Source organism: Oncorhynchus clarkii, chromosome 20 (genome assembly GCF_045791955.1).
Source record: "Oncorhynchus clarkii lewisi isolate Uvic-CL-2024 chromosome 20, UVic_Ocla_1.0, whole genome shotgun sequence".
Taxonomy (NCBI): domain Eukaryota; kingdom Metazoa; phylum Chordata; class Actinopteri; order Salmoniformes; family Salmonidae; genus Oncorhynchus; species Oncorhynchus clarkii.
The window spans coordinates 86496589-86518847 of record NC_092166.1 but is presented as its reverse complement, the minus strand read 5'-3'; the positions used below and the strand labels follow the sequence as shown (position 1 = coordinate 86518847).

The following is a 22259-nucleotide window of genomic DNA, read 5'->3' as shown; positions in this document are numbered from 1 at the left end:
TCTAATGTGTTAGCAGTAGGTAGACTGTGTCTCTACTGTGTTGTCAGTAGGTAGACTGTGTGTATTGTTGTTGTTAGTGTGTAGACTGTGTCTCTACTCTGTTGTCAGTATGTAGACTGTTACTAGTGTGTTGTCAGTAGGTAGACTGTGTGTATTGTTGTTGTTAGTGTGTAGACTGTGTCTCTAGTGTGTTGTCAGTATGTAGACTGTGTCTCTAGTGTGTTGTCAGTATGTAGACTGTGTCTCTAGTGTGTTGTCAGTATGTAGACTGTGTCTCTAGTGTGTTGTCAGTATGTAGACTGTGTCTCTACTCTGTTGTCAGTATGTAGACTGTGTCTCTACTCTGTTGTCAGTATGTAGACTGTGTCTCTACTCTGTTGTCAGTAGGTAGACTGTGTCTCTAGTGTGTTGTCAGTATGTAGACTGTGTCTCTAGTGTGTTGTCAGTATGTAGACTGTGTCTCTAGTGTGTTGTCAGTATGTAGACTGTCTCTAGTGTGTTGTCAGTATGTAGACTGTGTCTCTAGTGTGTTGTCAGTATGTAGACTGTGTCTCTAGTGTGTTGTCAGTATGTAGACTGTGTCTCTAGTGTGTTGTCAGTATGTAGACTGTGTCTCTACTCTGTTGTCAGTATGTAGACTGTGTCTCTACTCTGTTGTCAGTATGTAGACTGTGTCTCTACTCTGTTGTCAGTAGGTAGACTGTGTCTCTAGTGTGTTGTCAGTATGTAGACTGTGTCTCTAGTGTGTTGTCAGTATGTAGACTGTCTCTCTAGTGTGTTGTCAGTATGTAGACTGTTTCTCTAGTGTAGACTGTGTGTATTGTTGTTGTATGTGTCTGTGAGTGTTAGTGATATCTGTCCACCCCTGTCCTGTTGCAGGTGGACTACCAGGGTCAGGTGGAGAGGCTGATCAGGGTGAGGAACCCCTGGGGACAGGTGGAGTGGACTGGGGCCTGGAGCGACAAGTGAGTCTCCACTACCTCTACCTCTAACCCTTACATGAACACTGCTATAACCGTTTCTTCCCTTAGTTTCCATCTCAACCTTCTAGGTGGTCTCTGTTTCTTCCCTTATTTTTCATCTCAACCCTCTAGGTGGTCTCCGTTTCTTCCCTTAGTTTCCATCTCAACCCTCTAGGTGGTCTCCGTTTCTTCCCTTAGTTTCCATCTCAACCCTCTAGGTGGTCTCCGTTTCTTCCCTTAGTTTCCATCTCAACCCTCTAGGTGGTCTCCGTTTCTTCCCTTAGCTTCCAGCTCAACCCTCTAGGTGGTCTCAGTTTCTTCCCTTAGTTTCCATCTCAACCCTCTAGGTGGTCTCCGTTTCTTCCCTTAGTTTCCAGCTCAACCCTCTAGGTAGTCTCCGTTTCTTCCCTTAGTTTCCAGCTCAACCCTCTAGGTGGTCTCCGTTTCTTCCCTTAGTTTCCAGCTCAACCCTCTAGGTAGTCTCCGTTTCTTCCCTTAGTTTCCAGCTCAACCCTCTAGGTGGTCTCCGTTTCTTCCCTTAGTTTCCAGCTCAACCCTCTAGGTGGTCTCCGTTTCTTCCCTTAGTTTCCAGCTCAACCCTCTAGGTGGTCTCCGTTTCTTCCCTTAGTTTCCATCTCAACCCTCTAGGTAGTCTCCGTTTCTTCCCTTAGTTTCCATCTCAGCCCTCTAGGTTTTCTCTGTTTCTTATAAGTGGTCTGTTCTCGTGTCCCTGTATGTGTCCAGTTCTCCTGAGTGGGATGAGTTGGATCCAACTGAGAGAGAGGACCTGCATCTACAGATGGAGGATGGAGAGTTCTGGTAGGACTGGGCTTACTGTAATTTCATCAGATAGTCATAGTGCTGAGTGGGTTTACTGTAATTCCATCATCTAGTCATAGTACTGAGTGGGTTTACTGTAATTCCATCAGCTAGTAATAGTGCTGAGTGGGTTTACAGTAATTCCATCAGCTAGTCATAGTGCTGAGTGGGTTTACTGTAATTCCATCAGCTAGTCATAGTGCTGAGTGGGTTTACTGTAATTCCATCAGCTAGTCATAGTGCTGAGTGGGCTTACTGTAATTCCATCAGCTAGTAATAGTGCTGAGTGGGTTTACTGTAATTCCATCAGCTAGTCATAGTGCTGAGTGGGTTTACTGTAATTCCATCAGCTAGTAATAGTGCTGAGTGGGTTTACAGTAATTCCATCATCTAGTCATAGTGCTGAGTGGGTTTACTGTAATTCCATCAGCTAGTCATAGTGCTGAGTGGGCTTACTGTAATTCCATCAGCTAGTAATAGTGCTGAGTGACTCTCACAGTTCAAACCTGATATTTTAATCCAATGTTTCGGCCTCCATCGGACTTCATCAGAAATAGGCAAACAGCTAATAACAATAATAATAATAATAATAATAATAATTTATTACATACACTACCGTTCAAAAGTTTGGGGTCATTTAGAAATATCCTTGTTTTTTAAAGAAAAGCAACAAAAACATATCATAAAATAACATCAAATTGATCAGAGATACAGCGTAGACATTGTTAATGTTGTAAATGACTATTCTAGCTGGAAACTGCAGATTTTTAATGGAATATCTACATAGGTGTACAGAGGCCCATTATCAGCAACCATCACTCCTGTGTTCCAATGGCACGTTGTGTTAGCTAATCCAAGTTTATAATTTTAAAAGGCTAATTGATCATTAGAAAACAATTTAGCAATTATGTTAGCACAACTGAAAACTGTTGTACTTATTAAAGAAGCAATAAAACAGTGTAGTTGTAGACTAGTTGAGTATCTGGAGCATCAGCATTTGTGGGTTCGATTACAGGCTCAAAGTGGCCAGAAACAAAGACATTTCTTCCGAAACGCATCAGTCTATTCTTGTTCTGAGAAATGAAGGCTATTCCATGAGAGAAATTGCCAAGTAACTGAGGATCTCATACAATGCTGTGTACTACTCCCTTCACAGAACAGTGCAAACTGGCTCTAACCAGAATAGAAAGAGGAGTGGGAGACCCTGGTGCACAACTGAGGAAGAGGACATGTACATTAGAGTGCTAAGTTTGAGAAATAGACGCCTCACAAGTCCTCAACTGGCAGCTTCATTAAATAGTACCCGCAAAACACCAGTCTCAACGTCAACAGTGAAGAGGAGACTCCGGGATGCTGGCCTTCTAGGCAGAGTTCCTCTGTCCAGTCTCAACGTCAACAGTGAAGAGGAGACTCCGGGATGCTGGCCTTCTAGGCAGAGTTCCTCTGTCCAGTCTCAACGTCAACAGTGAAGAGGCGACTCCAGGATGCTGGCCTTCTAGGCAGAGTTCCTCTGTCCAGTCTCAACGTCAACAGTGAAGAGGAGACTCCGGGATGCTGGCCTTCTAGGCAGAGTTCCTCTGTCCAGTCTCAAGGTCAACAGTGAAGAGGAGACTCCGGGATGCTGGCCTTCTAGGCAGAGTTGCAAAGAAAAAGCCATATCTCAGACTGGCCAATAAAAATAAAATATTGGACAGAGAAAGATTGGAAAAAAAGTGTTATGAATCTAAGTTTGAGGTGTTCGGATCACAAAGAAGAACATTCGTGAGACGCAGAAAAAATTAAACGATGCTGGAGGAGTGTGATGGGAGATTTGTACAGGGTAAAAGGGATCTTGAAGAAGGAAGGCTATCACTCCATTTTGCATTGTGCCGTCCACTCCCTGTGGACGGCACTTAATTGGAGCCAATTTCCTCATACAACACAGGACAATGACCCAAAGCACAGCTCCAAACTATGCAATAACTATTTAGGGAAAAAGCAGTCAGCTGGTATTCTGTCTTTAATGGAGTGGCCACCACAGTCATCTGCTAAATGACTAAAATATTAACAAATAAATATAAATATAATCCTGGAAATCTCGATGTTATGACTATAAAAACTGTAATATTTGATGCTTCACTGAGTCGTGGCTGAACGATGACAATATCAACATAGAGCTGGCTGGTTATACGATGTACCGGCAGGACGGAACAGTGGCGTCTGGTAAGACAAGGGGCGGTGGACTATGTCTTTTTTTAAATACCAGCTGGTGCACAATATGTAAGGAAGTCTCGAGCTGTTGCTCACCTGAGGTAGAGTATCTCATGATAAGCTGTAGACCACACTATCTACCGAGAGAGTTTTCATCTGTATTTTTTGTTGCTGTGTACATACCACCACAGTCAGAGGCTGGCACTATAACACGGAACCCAAACCGGCTGCGCGCGTGCGCCATCGTGCATATATTTATTTTGTCCCCCCACACCAAACGCAATCACAACACGCAGGTTAAAATATCAAAACAAACTCTGAACCAATGACATTCATTTGGGAACAGGTCAAAAAGCATTAAACATGTATGGCAATTTAGCTAGTTAGCGTGCACTTGCTTGCTAATTTGTCATAATTAGCTAGCTTGCTGTTGCTAGCTAATTTGTCCTGGGATATAAACATTGAGCTGTTATTTTACCTGAAATGCACAAGGTCCTCTACTCCAACAATTAACCCACACATACAACGGCCAACCGAATCCTTTCTAGTCATCTCTCCTCCTTCCAGGCTTTTTCATCTTTGAACTTATATGGTGATTGGCATCTACACTTTCATAGTATTACCATGACAACCGGCAAAACATTTGTCTTTCAATCACCCACGTGGGTGTAACCAATGAGGGGATGGCACGTGGGTACCTGCTTCTATCAACCAATGAGGAGATAGGAGAGGCAGGACTTGCAGCGTGATCTGCGTCAGAAATAGAAATGACTTCTATTTTAGCCCTTGGCAACGCAGACGCTCGTTGGCGTACGCGAGCAGTGTGGGTGCATTAATTGAATACATGGATTTCTACATTTACTTTGCGACGCTCACGCACGCGACATGTCCGGTCTGGTCAGCATGTAAGACAGTATTGAATGAGCTGTATTCTGCCATAAGCAAACAAGAAAACGCTCACCCAGAGGTGGCGCTCCTAGTGGCCGGGGACTTTAATGCACGCAACATGTCCGGTCTGGTCAGCATGTAAGACAGTATTGAATGAGCTGTATTCTGCCATAAGCAAACAAGAAAACACTCACCCAGAGGTGGCGCTCCTAGTGGCCGGGGACTTCAATGCAGGGAAACTTGAATCAGTTTTACCTAATTTATGTCAGCATGTGCAACCAAAGGGAAAAAAATGCTGGACCACCTTTACACCACACACAGACCACCATAGTGCATGTGCCCAAGAATACTAAGGTAACCTGCCTAAATGACAACCTACCCGTGACACTCACGCCTGTAGCCATGAAGTGCTGTGAAAGGCTGGTCTAAAGGAACACCTATGTGAGATTGCTAATCATTGACTACAGCTCAGCGTTCAACACCATAGTGGCGGCAGGTAGCCTAGTGGTTAGAGCGTTGGATTTGTAACCGAAAGGTTGCCAGATCGAATCCCTGAGCTGACGAGGTAAAAATATGTCATCCTGTCCCCCTGAACAAGCAGTTAAATCCACTGTTCCTAGACCAGTTAACCCACTGTTCCTAGACCAGTTAACCCACTGTTCCTAGACCAGTTAACCCACTGTTCCTAGACCAGTTAACCCACTGTTCCTAGACCAGTTAACCCACTGTTCCTAGACCAGTTAACCCACTGTTCCTAGACCAGTTAACCCACTGTTCCTAGACCAGTTAACTCACTGTTCCTAGACCAGTTAACCCACTGTTCCTAGACCAGTTAACCCACTGTTCCTAGACCAGTTAACCCACTGTTCCTAGACCAGTTAACCCACTGTTCCTAGACCAGTTACTGTTCCTAGACCAGTTAACCCACTGTTCCTAGACCAGTTAACCCACTGTTCCTAGACCAGTTAACCCACCGGCCGTCTTTGAAAATAAGAATTTCTTCTTAACTGACTTGCCTCGTTAAATATACCCTGGGACTAAACACCTCCCTCTGCAACTGGATCCTGGACTTGCTGACAGGCCGCCCCCAGGTGGTAAGGGTAGGTAATAACACATCTGCCACGCTGATCCTCAACACGGGGGCCCCTCGGGTTCGTGCTCGGCCCCCTCCTGTACTTCCTGTTCACTCATGACTGCACGGCCAGGCACGACTCCAACACCATCATTAAATTTGCCGATGACCTATAGGGAGGAGGTCAGCGACCTGGCCGTGTGGTGCCAGAATAAACGTAACCAAGGGGTTCGTGCTCGGTCTTGGTTACGTTTATTCTGTGGACTACAGGAAAAGGGGGACCGAGCACGCACCATTCTCATCGACAGGCGGGCTATAGTGGAGCAGGTTGAGAGCTTCAAGTTCCTTGGTGTCCACATTACCAACAAACTAACATGGTCCAAACACACCAAGACAGTCGTGAAGAGGGCACGACAAAACCTATTCCCCCTCAGGAGACTGAAAAGATTTGGCATGGTTCCTCAGATCCTCAAAATGTTCTACAGCTGCAACACTGAGAGCATGGTTGTATCACTGCCTGGTATGGCAACTGCTCGGCCTCCGACTGCAAGGCACTACAGAGGGTAGTGTGAACAGCCCAGTACATCACTGGGGCCAAGCTTCCTGTCATCCAGGACCTCTATACCAGGCGGTGACAGAGGAGGGCCCTAAAAATTGCCAAGGACTCAAGCCACCCTAGTCATAGACTGTTCTCTCTGCTACCGCACGGCAAGCGGTACCGGAGCGCCAAGTCTAGGTCCAAGAGGCTTCTAAACAGCTTCTAACCCGAAGCCATACGACTCCTGAACATCTAATCAAATAGCTAACTAGACTATTGGAATTGCCCCCCCCCCCTCTCTCTCTTTTCGCCACTGCTACTCTCTGTTGTTATAGTCACTTTAATAACTCTACCTACATGTACATATTACCTCAACTAACCGGTGCCCCCGCACATTGACTCTGTACCGGTACCCCCCCCTGTATATAGTCTCACCATTGCTATTTCACTGCTGCTCTTTAATTACTTGTTACTTTTATCTCTTATTCTTATCCATATTTTTTTAAAACTGCATTGTTGGTTAAGGGGCTCGTAAGTAAGCATTTCACTGTAAGGTCTGCAACTGGTGTATTCTGCATTTTACTGTAAGTTCCTCCTTGGCGTTCACATCAACATCAAACGTTGTATTCGGCTACATGTGACTAATAACATTAGATCTGATGTTAGGATTATGTTGTGACTAACGTTTGATCTGGTGTTAGGATTATGTTGTGACGAACGTTTGATCTGGTGTTAGGATTATGTTGTGACTAACGTTTGATCTGGTGTTAGGATTATGTTGTGACTAATAACATTAGATCTGGTGTTAGGATTATGTTGTGACTAACGTTTGATCTGGTGTTAGGATTATGTTGTGACTAATAACATTAGATCTGGTGTTAGGATTATGTTGTGACTAATAACATTAGATCTGGTGTTAGGATTATGTTGTGACTAATAACATTAGATCTGGTGTTAGGATTATGTTCTAACTAATAACATTAGAACTGGTGTTAGGATTATGTTGTGACTAATAACGTTAGATCTGGTGTTAGGATTATGTTGTGACTAATAACATTAGATCTGGTGTTAGGATTATGTTGTGACTAATAACATTTGATCTGGTGTTAGGATTATGTTGTGACTAATAACATTAGATCTGGTGTTAGGATTATGTTGTGACTAATAACATTAGATTTGGTGTTAGGATTATGTTGTGACTAATAACATTAGATCTGGTGTTAGGATTATGTTGTGACTAATAACATTAGATCTGGTGTTAGGATTATGTTGTGACTAATAACATTAGATCTGGTGTTAGGATTATGTTGTGACTAATAACATTAGATCTAGTGTTAGGATTATGTTGTGACTAATAACATTAGATCTGGTGTTAGGATTATGTTGTGACTAATAACATTTGATCTGGTGTTAGGATTATGTTGTGACTAATAACATTTGATCTGGTGTTAGGATTATGTTGTGACTAATAACATTAGATCTGGTGTTAGGATTATGTTGTGACTAATAACATTAGATCTGGTGTTAGGATTATGTTGTGACTAATAACATTAGATCTGGTGTTAGGATTATGTTGTGACTAATAACATTAGATCTGGTGTTAGGATTATGTTGTGACTAATAACATTAGATCTGGTGTTAGGATTATGTTGTGACTAATAACATTAGATCTGGTGTTAGGATTATGTTGTGACTAATAACATTAGATCTGGTGTTAGGATTATGTTGTGACTAATAACATTAGATCTGGTGTTAGGATTATGTTGTGACTAATAACATTTGATCTGGTGTTAGGATTATGTTGTGACTAATAACATTTGATCTGGTGTTAGGATTATGTTGTGACTAATAACATTTGATCTGGTGTTAGGATTATGTTGTGACTAATAACATTTGATCTGGTGTTAGGATTATGTTGTGACTAATAACATTTGATCTGGTGTTAGGATTATGTTGTGACTAATAACATTAGATCTGGTGTTAGGATTATGTTGTGACTAATAACATTAGATCTAGTGTTAGGATTATGTTGTGACTAATAACATTAGATCTGGTGTTAGGATTATGTTCTGACTAATAACATTAGATCTGGTGTTAGGATTATGTTGTGACTAATAACATTAGATCTAGTGTTAGGATTATGTTGTGACTAACGTTTGATCTGGTGTTAGGATTATGTTGTGACTAATAACATTAGAGCTGGTGTTAGGATTATGTTGTGACTAATAACATTAGATCTGGTGTTAGGATTATGTTGTGACTAATAACATTAGATCTGGTGTTAGGATTATGTTGTGACTAATAACATTAGATCTGGTGTTAGGATTATGTTGTGACTAATAACATTAGATCTAGTGTTAGGATTATGTTGTGACTAATAACATTAGATCTGGTGTTAGGATTATGTTGTGACTAATAACATTAGATCTGGTGTTAGGATTATGTTGTGACTAATAACATTAGATCTGGTGTTAGGATTATGTTGTGACTAATAACATTAGATCTGGTGTTAGGATTATGTTGTGACTATGTTATATCCCTGTAGGATGACGTTCCAGGAGTTCCTGAGGCAGTTTTCCCGTCTGGAGATATGCAACCTGACGGCGGACGCTCTGAGTGAGGACGGCCTCAGCCACTGGAACACCATCAAGTTCCACGGCATGTGGAGACGGGGGAGTACCGCCGGGGGCTGCCGCAACCACCCCAGTGAGTCACACACAGTTGACTAGTACATATGTTTACATACCAGAACACATCGAACATACCAGAACACATAGAACATACCAGAACACATAGAACACATAGAACATACCAGAACACATAGAACATACCAGAACACGTAGAACATACCAGAACATGTAGAACACATAGAACATACCAGAACACACAGAACATACCAGAACACATAGAACATACCAGAACACATAGAACATACCAGAACACATAGAACATACCAGATCACGTAGAACATATCAGAACACGTAGAACATACCAGAACACATAGAACATACCAGAACACATAGAACATACCAGATCATGTAGAACATACCAGAACACATAGAACATACCATAACAGGTAGAACATATAGAACATACCAGAACAGGTAGAACATATCAGAACACGTAGAACATACCAGAACACATAGAACACATAGAACATACCAGAACACGTAGAACATACCAGAACACATAGACCACATAGAACATACCAGAACAGGTAGAACATACCAGAACACATAGAACACATAGAACATACCAGAACAGGTAGAACACGTAGAACATACCAGAACACGTAGAACATACCAGAACACATAGAACATACCAGAACACATAGAACATACCAGAACACATAGAACACATAGAACATACCAGAACATATAGAACACATAGAACATACCAGAACACATAGAACATACCAGAAGACGTAGAACATACCAGAACATGTAGAGCATACCAGAACACATAGAACATACCAGATCACGTAGAACATACCAGAACACATAGAACATACCAGAACAGGTAGAACATACCAGAACATGTAGAACATACCAGAACACGTAGAACATACCAGAACACGTAGAACATACCAGAACACGTAGAACACATAGAACATACCAGAACACGTAGAACATACCAGAACACATAGAACATACCAGAACACGTAGAGCATACCAGAACACGTAGAACATACCAGAACACGCAGAACATACCAGAACACGTAGAACATACCAGAACACGTAGAACATACCAGAACACGTAGAACATACCAGAACACGTAGAGCATACCAGAACACATATAACATACCAGAACACAAGGCATATTTACAGGAGATTTACAGTAGAAGATAGGGAAAGGGGGGATACCTAGTCAGTAGTACAACTGAATACATTCAACTGAAATGTGTCTTCCACATTTAACCCAACCCCTCTGAATCAGAGAATACTGGGGTAGCTGGGGATGGCAGGAAGGAACCACCCCAGTGAGTCAGAATCAGATCACATACCAGAACACAGAATATATCTGTCCAGATTTCTCTATTGAGGCCTAAGTCAAATGTAAGTGATTTGCTTATTGTTACAAAAGTACAGACTCTGAGCATCTAAATGTTATATATACCACTGTGGTTGGAGGAAACATGGGGAAGTCAAGCTGCTTTAAAAGTTGATACATTAATCATCCCATTTAGGAGACAAGTTGAAGGAAATGCCCTTTTAAAAGATGTTGTGAGGTTTTCACACCTCATAGAGAGCTCTTTGTTTAATTAAACCCATTCAGCATCGTTCACACCCTCTTAAGCCTTAGCCCCACCCATCTCTTAAGCCTTAGCCCCACCCATCTCTTAAGCCTTAGCCCCACCCATCTCTTAAGCCTTAGGCCCACCCACACATCTAATCGCATGTGAGTCAGCATGGCATTGTCCTCCAGAAACTAGTCTTTCTGCTTTTAAACCCAGCTAAATTCAGGGCCAGAAACTAGTCTCTCCTACTTTTAAACCCAGCTAAATTCAGGGCCAGAAAGTAGTCTCTCCTACTTTTAAAACCAGCTAAATTCAGGGCCAGAAACTAGTCTCTCCTACTTTTAAAACCAGCTAAATTCAGGGCCAGAATCTAGTCTCTCCTACTTTTAAACCCAGCTAAATTCAGGGCCAGAAACTAGTCTCTGCTTTTAAATCCAGCTAAATTCATGCCCAGAAACTAGTCTCTCCTACTTTTACACCCAGCTAAATTCAGGGCCAGAAACTAGTCTCTCCTACTTTTAAACCCAGCTAAATTCAGGGCCAGAAACTAGTCTCTCCTACTTTTAAACCCAGCTAAATTCAGGGCCAGAAACTAGTCTCCTACTTTTAAACCCAGCTAAATTCAGGGCCAGAAACTAGTCTCTCCTACTTTTAAACCCAGCTAAATTCAGGGCCAGAAACTAGTCTCTCCTACTTTTAAACCCAGCTAAATTCAGGGCCAGAAACTAGTCTCTCCTACTTTTAAACCCAGCTAAATTCAGGGCCAGAAACTAGTCTCTCCTACTTTTAAACCCAGCTAAATTCAGGGCCAGAATCTAGTCTCTCCTACTTTTAAACCCAGCTAAATTCAGGGCCAGAAACTAGTCTCTGCTTTTAAACCCAGCTAAATTCAGGGCCAGAAACTAGTCGCTGCTTTTAAACCCAGCTAAATTCAGGGCCAGAAACTAGTCTCTCCTACTTTTAAAACCAGCTAAATTCAGGGCCAGAAACTAGTCTCTGCTTTTAAATCCAGCTAAATTCAGGGCCAGAAACTAGTCTCTGCTTTTAAACCCAGCTAAATTCAGGGCCAGAAACTAGTCTCTGCTTTTAAACCCAGCTAAATTCAGGGCAGCAATATTTTTAAGAGCTGTAGCAACACTTTGACAGTTGTCCATAGCTTTCCAAAAATCCACTGAAGCAAAGATCATCTACCTACTGACCAGGGAAAAGCCCATTCTGTTATAGACAGAAACCTGTGACATGACAGACCAATCAGGACTCACCACCCCATTATCTCAGCCAATCATGACTAGCCGGAAAGCATCCTGTCTTTCTCCCTGTATAGCTCAGTGCTTTCTCCTTGGCTAAACTAGATTAATCAGTTAACATGTCTATTAATATAAACAGATCCCAGACCAGTTAAGGCACATGAAAGTTCACATGTTCAAGAAAGCATTTCGACAATAAACAAAAAACACATATTTTTTCTTTTCAAATGGCCCTACTGTGAAGTAGAGTCCAAAGCCTCGGATCCTGTACCTAGTCACATTTACAGTCAACATAACACCATCCCAGACCATGAAGAACAGTTCAGATATGCTGTTTAATAAATACTTTTCTTTTTATTTATTTTATTTTACCTTTATTTAACCAGGTAGACCAGATCACCTGTATTTAACCAGGTAGACCAGATCACCTTTATTTAACCAGGTAGACCAGATCACCTGTATTTAACCAGGTAGACCAGATCACCTTTATTTAACCAGGTAGACCAGATCACCTTTATTTAACCAGGTAGACCAGATCACCTTTATTTAACCAGGTAGACCAGATCACCTTTATTTAACCAGGTAGACCAGTTGAGAACAAGTTCTCATTTACAACTGCGACCTGGCCAAGATAAAGCAAGGCAGTGCGACACAAACAACAACACAGAGTTACACATGGAATAAACAAACGTACAGTCAATAATACATTAGAAAAAGTCTATATACAGTGTGTTCAAATGAGGTAGGATAAGAGAGGTAAGGCAATAAATAGACCATAGTAGAATAATAATTACAATTTAGCAATTAAACACTGGAGTGATTAGATGTGCAGAAGATGAATGTGCAAGTAGAGATACTGGGGTGCAAAGGAGCAAAAAATAAATAACAATATGGGGATGAGGTAGTTGGGTGGGCTATTTACAGATGGGCTGTGTAAAGTCTTACTAAAGACTTCTAGATGGCTAATAAAACAGAACTGGACCACAGCAGCATCAACCCCCCAGTATAACTCTGTCTTATCTCTGTGTTACTCCAGACACGTTCAGCATCAACCCCCCCAGTATAACTCTGTCTTATCTCTGGGTTCCTCCAGACACGTTTCAGATCAACCCCCAGTATAACTCTGTCTTATCTGTGTTCCTCTAGACACGTTCTGGATCAACCCCCCAGTATAACTCTGTCTTATCTCTGTGTTCCTCCAGACACGTTCTGGATCAACCCCCAGTATAAGATCACTCTGCTAGAGGAGGACGACGACCCTGAGGATGACGAGGTGGCCTGTAGCTTCCTGGTGGCTCTGATGCAGAAGGATAGGAGGAGGTACCGGGGACAGGGACAGGACATGCACACCATCGGGTTCGCCATCTACGAGGTGAGAGACAAGCAGGCCATCATTATAAATGATTAGATCTTAACGGACTTGTCTGGTTAAATAATGGTTAAATAACCTGTTCACAGACATTCCTTTTTTTGATGTTTCCAAAGCTTCATGATTTTTCTCTTTTCGTTTTTGCAGATTCCAGAAGAGGTATGTAAGCTATATATTTCAGGAATTTGCTTCATGCAGTTTCATGCATTGCCGCACTTGTACGAATGATCACTTCCTAGGGTATGGCTTAATTATTAGTTCATTTGAATGATACACACTTAAATCACATCTAGTTGAGCTTCAAACCCACGTCTATCTGTCTCTGTTTCCTACCGTGATCCTCTGCAGTACAGGGGCTGTCAGAACGTGCACCTAAAGAAAGACTTCTTCCTGACCCACTCATCCTGCGCTCGCTCGGAGACCTTCATCAACCTGAGAGAGGTCAGCAACCGTCTCCGTCTGCCTCCAGGAGAATACCTCATCGTCCCCTCCACCTTCGAGTCTGGGCAGGAGGCCGACTTTGTCCTCCGAGTCTTCACTGAGAAACAGTCCGAGACAGAGTGAGTGTGTGTTGTGGGGGTCTGTGGTCTGTGTGTGTTGATTTTCATTGTGTCTGTTTTCTCATTCCAGAGAGCTTGATGACATCATATCTGCAGACCTGGAAGATGAGGTGGGTTTTCTCAACACCTGCAGTCACTCACTTTCATTTATACAGGTGTATAAAATCGAATACACAGCCATGTAATCTCCATAGACAAACATTGTCAGTAGAATGGCCTTACTGAAGAGCTCAGGGACTTTCACTGTGGCACCATTATAAGATGCCACCTTTCCAACAAGTCAGTTTGTCAAATTTTTGTGCTGATAGAGCTGCCCCGGTCAACTGTAAGTGCTGTTATTGTGGAAACGTCTAGGAGAAACAACGGCTCAGCTGCGAAGTGGTAGTCCACACAAGCTCACAGAATGGACCGCCAAGTGCTGAAGGGCATACAAATGATTTGTCCTCGGTTGCAACTCTCACTACTGAGTTCCAAACTGCCTCTGGAAGCAACGTCAGCAACAATAACTGTTCATCAGGAGCTTCATGAAATGGGTTTCCATGGCCGAGCAGCCACACACAAGCCTAAGATCACCATGCGCAATGCCAAGCGTCGGCTGGAGTGGTGTAACGCTCGCCGCCATTGGACTCTGGAGCAGTGGAAACGTGTTCTCTGGAGTGATGAATCACACTTCACCATCTGGCAGTCCGACGGACGTATCTGGGTTTGGCGGATGCCAGGAGGACGCTACCTGCCCCAATGCATAGTGCCAACTGTAAAGTTTGGTGGAGGAGGAATAATGGTCTGGGACTGTTTTTCATGGTTCGGGCAAGGCCCCTTAGTTCCAGTGAAGGGAAATCTTAACGGTACAGCATACAATGACATTCTAGATGATTCTGTGCTTCCAACTTTGTGGCAATATTTTGATGTAGGCCCTTTTCCTGTTTTAGCATGACGATGTCCCCAAACACAAAACGATGTCAAAAACAGGCTTTTCAAATACAATCTCTTTTTGGGCTTAGTTGTGGTCAATTAGCATCTCCGACAAGAGGCTGAATCTGGTCGATGATCCCTGATGTAGACTTCATTATCATGTTATTGAATAGTTGAGGGGAGGCAGGTAGCCTAGTGGTTAGAGCATTGGACTAGTAACCAGCAGGTAGCCTAGTGGTTAGAGTGTTGGGCTAGTAACCAGCAGGTAGACTAGTGGTTAGAGTGTTGGACTAGTAATCAGCAGGTAGACTAGTGGTTAGAGCGTTGGACTAGTAACCAGCAGGTAGACTAGTGGTTAGAGCGTTGGACTAGTAACCAGCAGGTAGACTAGTGGTTAGAGTGTTGGACTAGTAATCAGCAGGTAGACTAGTGGTTAGAGCGTTGGACTAGTAACCAGCAGGTAGACTAGTGGTTAGAGTGTTGGACTGGTAACCAGCAGGTAGCCTAGTGGTTAGAACGTTGGACTAGTGACCAGCAGGTAGCCTAGTGGTTAGAGCGTTGGACTAGTAACCGGAAGGGTAGCCTAGTGGTTAGAGCGTTGGACTAGTGACCAGCAGGTAGCCTAGTGGTTAGAGCGTTGGACTAGTAACCGAAAGGTTGTAAGATCGAATCACCGAGCTGACAAGGTAAAAATCTGTTGTTCTGCCCCTGAACAGGCAGTTACCCCACTGTTCCCTGGTAGGCCGTCATTGAAAATAAGAATTTGTTCTTAACTGACTTGCCTAGTTAAATAAAGGTTAAAAAAAATTAAGATCCCTGATGTAGAGACTTCATTATCATGTTATTGTCATTTTTACAGTGTACACTTCTGATGAAATGGTTTAAAGGACATCACCACATCTGTTCCCTTACAGGACCACATCAGTGAAGATGACGTCGACGAAGCTTTCAAATCCATGTTTGCTCAGCTTGCAGGAGAGGTAGGTTTCCCTTATCGATCTGTTCGCTAAGTTAGAGATGGCCATCAGCTATGCTATATGTAGTTTAGCTAACAAATATGCTTACATCTCTTAAGATCTATGTCTGAACCAGGGTTTTCTCACTGTCCCTTCTGTGACTATAGGACATGGAGATATCTGTCCGTGAGCTCAGGACCATCCTGAACCGGGTGGTGACTAGACGTGAGTACAGAGGTTTCCTTTCGTTTGAACCCACAATGTCCTCATAGACTATTGACCCCAATACCACAGGACAAGTGGTGTAAGCTCCTCTTCTCAGGAGAACAGGGGGTGTAGTAATCCTTGTGGGGTTCTGCTGTAGTAAGACTCAGATCATCAGTTTTAATGTTTGGCGGGTTGTGTGCTTTCAGACAAAGACCTGAAGACAGACGGTTTCAGTATGGAGTCCTGTAGGACCATGGTCAATCTCATGGATGTATCCTCTACGGTCTGTCTGTGTTGATCAGGGTCCCCACCAAAGACATAGAATGACTAGAATGGACATTCCAATTCAAGTCAGTTGGGGAAGAGGTCTAGTCATTCTCTTTCTATGGTGAAGACCCTGATCAGTGTTTCATTAAGACAGCCAGTCAGTTACTGAGTGTTTCAGTTAGACAGTCAGTCAGTTATTGAGTGTTTCAGTCAGACAGTCAGTCAGTTATTGAGTGTTTCAGTTAGACAGTCAGTCAGTTATTGAGTGTTTCAGTCAGACAGTCAGTCAGTTATTGAGTGTTTCAGTTAGACAGTCAGTCAGTTACTGAGTGTTTCAGTTAGACAGTCAGTTATTGAGTGTTTCAGTCAGACAGTCAGTTATTGAGTGTTTCAGTCAGACAGTCAGTTACTGAGTGTTTCAGTTAGACAGACAGTTATTGAGTGTTTCAGTCAGTTATTGAGTGTTTCAGTCAGACAGTCAGTTATTGAGTGTTTCAGTCAGACAGTCAGTTACTGAGTGTTTCAGTCAGACAGACAGTCAGTTATTGAGTGTTTCAGTTAGTTATTGAGTGTTTCAGGCAGGCAGACAGTCAGTTATTGAGTGTTTCAGTTAGACAGTCAGTCAGTTACTGAGTGTTTCAGTTAGACAGTCAGTTATTGAGTGTTTCAGTCAGACAGTCAGTTATTGAGTGTTTCAGTCAGACAGTCAGTTACTGAGTGTTTCAGTTAGACAGACAGTTATTGAGTGTTTCAGTCAGTTATTGAGTGTTTCAGTCAGACAGTCAGTTATTGAGTGTTTCAGTCAGACAGTCAGTTACTGAGTGTTTCAGTCAGACAGACAGTCAGTTATTGAGTGTTTCAGTTAGTTATTGAGTGTTTCAGCCAGACAGTCAGTTATTGAGTGTTTCAGTCAGACAGTCAGTTATTGAGTGTTTCAGTTAGACAGTCAGTCAGTTACTGAGTGTTTCAGTTAGACAGACAGTTATTGAGTGTTTCAGTTAGACAGACAGTTACTGAGTGTTTCAGTCAGTCATTTACTGAGTGTTTCAGTTAGACAGACAGTCAGTTACTGAGTGTTTCAGTCAGACAGACAGTCAGTTACTGAGTGGTTCAGTCAGACAGTCAGTTACTGAGTGTTTCAGTCAGTCAGACAGTTACTGAGTGTTTCAGTCAGTCAGTCAGTTACTGAGTGTTTCAGTTAGACAGACAGTCAGTTACTGAGTGTTTCAGTCAGACAGTCAGTTATTGAGTGTTTCAGTCAGACAGTCAGTTACTGAGTGTTTCAGTTAGACAGACAGTTATTGAGTGTTTCAGTCAGTTATTGAGTGTTTCAGTCAGTTATTGAGTGTTTCAGTCAGACAGTCAGTTATTGAGTGTTTCAGTCAGACAGTCAGTTACTGAGTGTTTCAGTCAGACAGTCAGTTACTGAGTGTTTCAGTCAGACAGTCAGTTACTGAGTGTTTCAGTCAGACAGTCAGTTACTGAGTGTTTCAGTCAGACAGACAGTCAGTTACTGAGTGTTTCAGTTAGACAGACAGTTATTGAGTGTTTCAGTCAGACAGTCAGTTATTGAGTGTTTCAGTCAGACAGACAGTCAGTTATTGAGTGTTTCAGTCAGACAGTCAGTTATTGAGTGTTTCTCTTTATTCCTCTACATTCTTTGACCCGGAGATCCTTCAGAAAGATGGCAGTGCCCGTCTCGGCCTGATAGAGTTCCAAATCCTCTGGAATAAGATCAGGAAGTGGCTGGTAAGGTCTGGTTTCTCTCTCTACCACACAACTAGAAGGAGATCATATTTACGTGTCTGGAACCTGCTGTTGGTGAGAGCTAAGGGGACTGTAATTCCTTAGGACCCTGGTTTGTATTTCGCTCGAAGGACCACAATACTGATTAAAGGAATATTATTCTGCGTTCATCTCCATCTTTTGTAACAGAAACAACAGAACATATATATATATATATACACACAGTATGCATAGAATGTACTTCCACTTTCTAATCTGTATGATGGGATTCAATCCAAGGTGTGCTAGGCACAATAAAGCTGACAGTGCGTATTTGAAAGTTATTTTCATGGTAAGCCCTGTGCATGTTGACTGCGCTATAGAGAATATGATATCTGTGTGTTTATCGGTAGGTCATCTGTAGAGAATGTGACATCTGTGTGTTTATCGGTAGGTCATCTGTAGAGAATGTGATATCTGTGTGTTTATCGGTAGGTCATCTGTAGAGAATATGATATCTGTGTGTTTATCGGTAGGTCATCTGTAGAGAATGTGATATCTGTGTGTTTATCGGTAGGTCATCTGTAGAGAATATGATATCTGTGTGTTTATCGGTAGGTCATCTGTAGAGAATGTGATATCTGTGTGTTTATCGGTAGGTCATCTATAGAGAATATGACATGGACAAGTCAGGATCCATGAGCTCCTATGAGATGCGACTTGCTGTGGAGTCGGCAGGTATAGTTACACACACACACACACACATACACACACACACACGTACACACTACTGACTCTGTCGTCTCCCTCGTAGGTTTTAAACTGAACAACAGGCTGAATCAGGTCCTGGTGGCTCGCTATGCTGAGAACGAGGCCATAGACTTTGACAACTTCATCTGCTGTCTGGTCAAACTGGAAGCCATGTTTAGTAAGTACTGTCATTTCCTGTTAGTACTGTTATATGGTATAGTATATTAGTCACGATGAATGTATGATTAGTGCCATCACACTAGAATTACTGTACAGTCAGTGTGGCCGCCGGCCCTCCCGTCACGGCACATTGACTTGAATGGAAATATTTGTTGTAGTCGTTAGTCTAGTATTTCAATGATTAATGGTAATGCCTTATGAAGCAGAGAGCAGGTAATATCCCAGCAAAGGTTACACAAGACATTCCATTGTGTTTATATACACTGAGTGTACGAAACATTAAGAACACCTTCCTACTATCGAGTTGCACCTCCTTTTTACCCCTCAGAACAGCCTCAATTCGTCGGGGCATGGACTCTACAAGGTGTCGAAAGCGTTCCACAGGGATGCTGGTCCATGTTGACTCCAATGTTTCCCACAGTTGTGTCCAAAAGGCTGGATGTCCTGTAGGTGGTTGACCATGTTGTCTCCAATGTTTCCCACAGTTGTGTCAAGTTGTCTGGATGTCCTTTAGGTGGTGGTCCAACCTTTCGGTTACTAGCCCAACGCTCTAACCACTAGGCTACCCTGCCGCCCCATGTTTATGTTGACTTTCTATTCTAACAGGATCTTTCCAGCAACTAGACAAAGAGGGAGAAGGTGTGGCTGAGATGAACATCACTGAGGTGGGTCCTGGGAATAATTATCTGCATTTCAACAAACTACCATGCCTTTCAGCAGTGTGTTGTCTAACTCCTCTCTCTCTGTCTCTCTGTCTCTCTCTGTCTCTCTCTCTCTGTATATATATATATATATATATATATATATATATATATATGTATGTGTGTGTGTGTTTAGTGGCTTTATATGACCATGTGTGGTTGAAGAGGACCAGTCTTATCCCAGGAGACAGAACAGCCAAGTGCCCGGCAGAGTGGCTCTTCCCTGGGACCATGAAGAGCTCCCTAGCCTTACTGTCCTCTGCCTGATCCTGGACTATAGGGCTGACCTGTACTGTGCTGACTCAGATGTTTTATTTCCACATTGTCCTTTCCAGCACGGCTCCAGCTACTATGGTGACAGCATAACCAGTTGGGTTCAGTTCGGCCCTATAGTGTGAATCAGTTACTCCTGCCAATCTACACTACAGCACGCCACCTCACCCACGCCACCTCAGCCTGCCAATCGACACTACAGCACGCCACCTCACCCACGCCACCTCAGCCTGCCAATCTACACTACAGCACGCCACCACACCCACGCCACATCAGCCTGCCAGCTACATTACAGCACACCCACGCCACCTCAGCCTGCCAGCTACATTAAAGCACACCCACTCCACCTCACCCACGCCACCTCACCCACGCCAGCTCTTACAGCACTCCCACTCCACCTCAGCCTGCCAGCTACATTACAGCACACCCACGCCACCTCACCCACTCCACCTCACCCACGCCACCTCACCCACTCCACCTCACCCACTCCACCTCACCCACGCCACCTCACCAGCTACATTACAGCACTCCCACGCCACCTCAGCCAACCCCATATAGCAGTGAGGGTACTATTAGCCATGTAATGCAGGTTGAGACCGTTCCAAGCTAAAGACCACACACCCCATGCTACAGGGGTTACTTAGCTATACAAAATGTTGGAATTGTTCGATAGAAAACAGTCACTGTAGAACTGTAGATATGTCTGTAAACAGCATGGAACACAGTATAACTTGTATTGAAGACATTATTTGACTATGCCCAGTAGGGGGCAGTATTGACTAGTCTCAGATCTGGTGTGTTGTTATCATGTTACTGCAGTTGTAGAATGTTACTGTGTATGAGGAAATAGAGTATTTTAGTTATTGAACTGAACACTCAAGCGTATAACTGATCTGGCTGAAAGTATAGCAAATCATAGTTTTATGGGTTTTAAATATTTCATATTCTGATATTATTTTAGACACTGACCAAGTGGATTGGATTTACAATGCAGATTAAAGGGATGGTTCATGGTTCATCTCATTTTGATTTTGGGGCAGATTAAAGGGATGGTTGATGGTTGATTTTGGGGCAGATTAAAGGGATGGTTGATGGTTGATTTTGGGGCAGATTAAAGGGATGGTTGATTTTGGGGCAGATTAAAGGGATGGTTGATTTTGGGGCAGATTAAAGGGATGGTTGATTTTGGGACAGATTAAAGGGATGGTTGATTTTGGGACAGATTAAAGGGATGGTTGATGGTTGATTTTGGGGCAGATTAAAGGGATGGTTCATGGTTGATTTTGGGGCAGATTAAAGGGATGGTTGATGGTTGATGGTTGATTTTGGGGTATTATTAATCTTACCTTGAGTTGTCTATATGGATTAATTATAACTAAAACCAAAAGGAAGCTGTGAGAGAAAGTCCAACATAATAATGAAATCAAGCAATGCCTACTGTCTAACAAATGTCTAACAATCTGTCTCTGCCTATAATGAGACACAGCTCTTAGTGACATTTCAGAACATATTTCAAAGAAGTAGATAAAATATAACTTTTATTTATCTCTATTATTTCTGATTCCATCTAATATCCACATGTTGCTGTTAGAGAAGTTCTGATTGTGTCAATCCTGTCTCCAAAAGTTAGTGATTGTGAATGTAGGGTGTGCCTTCAATAAAGACATGTTCATGTTAACTAAACTCCTGTAGTGCACGTGTCAAACTCATTCCACGGAGGGGGTGGAGTGTTTGCGGGTTTTTTCGTTCCTCCCTTTGTATTTGATGAATTAAAGGTTACTGATTAGTAAGGAACTCTCCACATCTGGTTGTCTTAAGTTTTAAATACGGGCCCCTCCGTGTAAACAGTTTGGCAGCCCTGTTGTAGTGGATGGTCATTGACACTATTGGCTTCCACTAAATCCGTATCGGTGTAGATCAGCACTATAGCGCGATTGAAATTTAAATGCATGTTCCCGTATTCACAGAGTGCATTCGCGGAATCGGAAAATAACTTTCAATTTAAATTGCGCTTAATAACGACAAACTTCCGTGATAAGGATTAAATCGAGCCCTTACAATTCATAAGAGGTATGTATAGCTTTTGTCATGATTTAACACACAATCACGCACACAAATACACGTACTTGATCTAGATGGGCTACTGGTCCTGATTGTAGCAAGGCTGCATTAAAGGTTATATTTATTGCCACTACAACGACGTCTCCTCATCCTCCGGCCTACATAAAACTGCGTTCATTGTCAAGTGAGAAGGTGGTATTTGCCACATAAAACTGGGGGGGGGCGCCCCTCCAACTCGTAATTACTAGTGCGAACCTCGTCTATTGCCGCGTTCAAGTAGTAGTCGGAACTAAGACACTTGGACATTTCCGAATTGCTAACTGGTTGTAGTTACCCACGTGCCA

The 22259-nt window shown here is 42.7% G+C and overlaps 1 protein-coding gene across 3 annotated transcripts in view; it reads left to right on the top strand.

The window, feature by feature from the left end:
• LOC139377010 (calpain-1 catalytic subunit-like) overlaps positions 1–21537 on the top strand; it is a 43475-nt gene extending 21938 nt beyond the window's left edge. For all 3 annotated transcript variants that reach the window (XM_071120074.1, XM_071120072.1, XM_071120073.1), the window contains 14 exons: positions 880–965; positions 1707–1781; positions 9015–9175; positions 13157–13341; positions 13672–13883; positions 13954–13993; positions 15710–15775; positions 15919–15976; positions 16165–16229; positions 17906–17974; positions 18610–18688; positions 18765–18878; positions 19487–19545; positions 19718–21537. In XM_071120074.1, coding sequence (XP_070976175.1) covers positions 880–965; positions 1707–1781; positions 9015–9175; positions 13157–13341; positions 13672–13883; positions 13954–13993; positions 15710–15775; positions 15919–15976; positions 16165–16229; positions 17906–17974; positions 18610–18688; positions 18765–18878; positions 19487–19545; positions 19718–19744 — 1296 coding nt within the window. In that variant the 3' untranslated portion in view covers positions 19745–21537. The remainder of the gene's footprint in view (positions 1–879; positions 966–1706; positions 1782–9014; positions 9176–13156; positions 13342–13671; positions 13884–13953; positions 13994–15709; positions 15776–15918; positions 15977–16164; positions 16230–17905; positions 17975–18609; positions 18689–18764; positions 18879–19486; positions 19546–19717) is intronic.
• Positions 21538–22259: the final 722 nt, after the last annotated feature.